The sequence below is a fragment of the Cariama cristata genome, unplaced genomic scaffold (genome assembly GCF_000690535.1).
Source record: "Cariama cristata isolate BGI_N322 unplaced genomic scaffold, ASM69053v1 scaffold22476, whole genome shotgun sequence".
In the NCBI taxonomy this organism is placed as follows: domain Eukaryota; kingdom Metazoa; phylum Chordata; class Aves; order Cariamiformes; family Cariamidae; genus Cariama; species Cariama cristata.
This window is the reverse complement of record NW_009624084.1, coordinates 2,255-2,641: the sequence shown is the minus strand read 5'-3', so window position 1 is coordinate 2,641 and position 387 is coordinate 2,255. Positions and strand designations below refer to the sequence as shown.

The following is a 387-nucleotide window of genomic DNA, read 5'->3' as shown; positions in this document are numbered from 1 at the left end:
TGGGCGGGGGACATGGGGACAGCAGGGTGGTTGTCCTCCACCGCTTGTGCATGGCACCGCCGAGCTCTTGGAGACACCCCCCTGCAGGGAGGGGGAGGCCGGGTTGGGTGAACTGAGGTGGTCCTCGTCCCTCTCCATTGTCTCCTCCTCCGCGGGCAGTGGGAAGACATGCGCGTGTTGGAGACGGCAACGCTGCAGCACCACCGGTCGATGAACCCCTGCCCGCTCTACGATGAGTTCACCGGTACCCTCTTCCTTTTCTTCATCACCGTGCTGGGCAGGACACCCGAAGCCTACCAGATCGTCACCGGCCAAAACGTCACCCGCCTCTGCTGTGTCACCAGCGCTGACCAGGGCCTGAGCTGGAGCACGGCCACGGCCCTGACG

The 387-nt window shown here is 65.1% G+C and overlaps 1 protein-coding gene across 1 annotated transcript in view; it reads left to right on the top strand.

The window, feature by feature from the left end:
* Positions 1 to 159: 159 nt before the first annotated feature.
* The window catches only part of NEU4 (sialidase 4), a gene marked incomplete at its 5' end in the record, with an annotated part of 1,796 nt that continues 1,568 nt past the window's right edge, over positions 160 to 387 (top strand). The window contains one exon of the mRNA XM_009703046.1: positions 160 to 387. This exon is cut by the window's right edge and continues 22 nt beyond it. Within this exon, the coding sequence (XP_009701348.1) occupies positions 160 to 387 (228 nt within the window).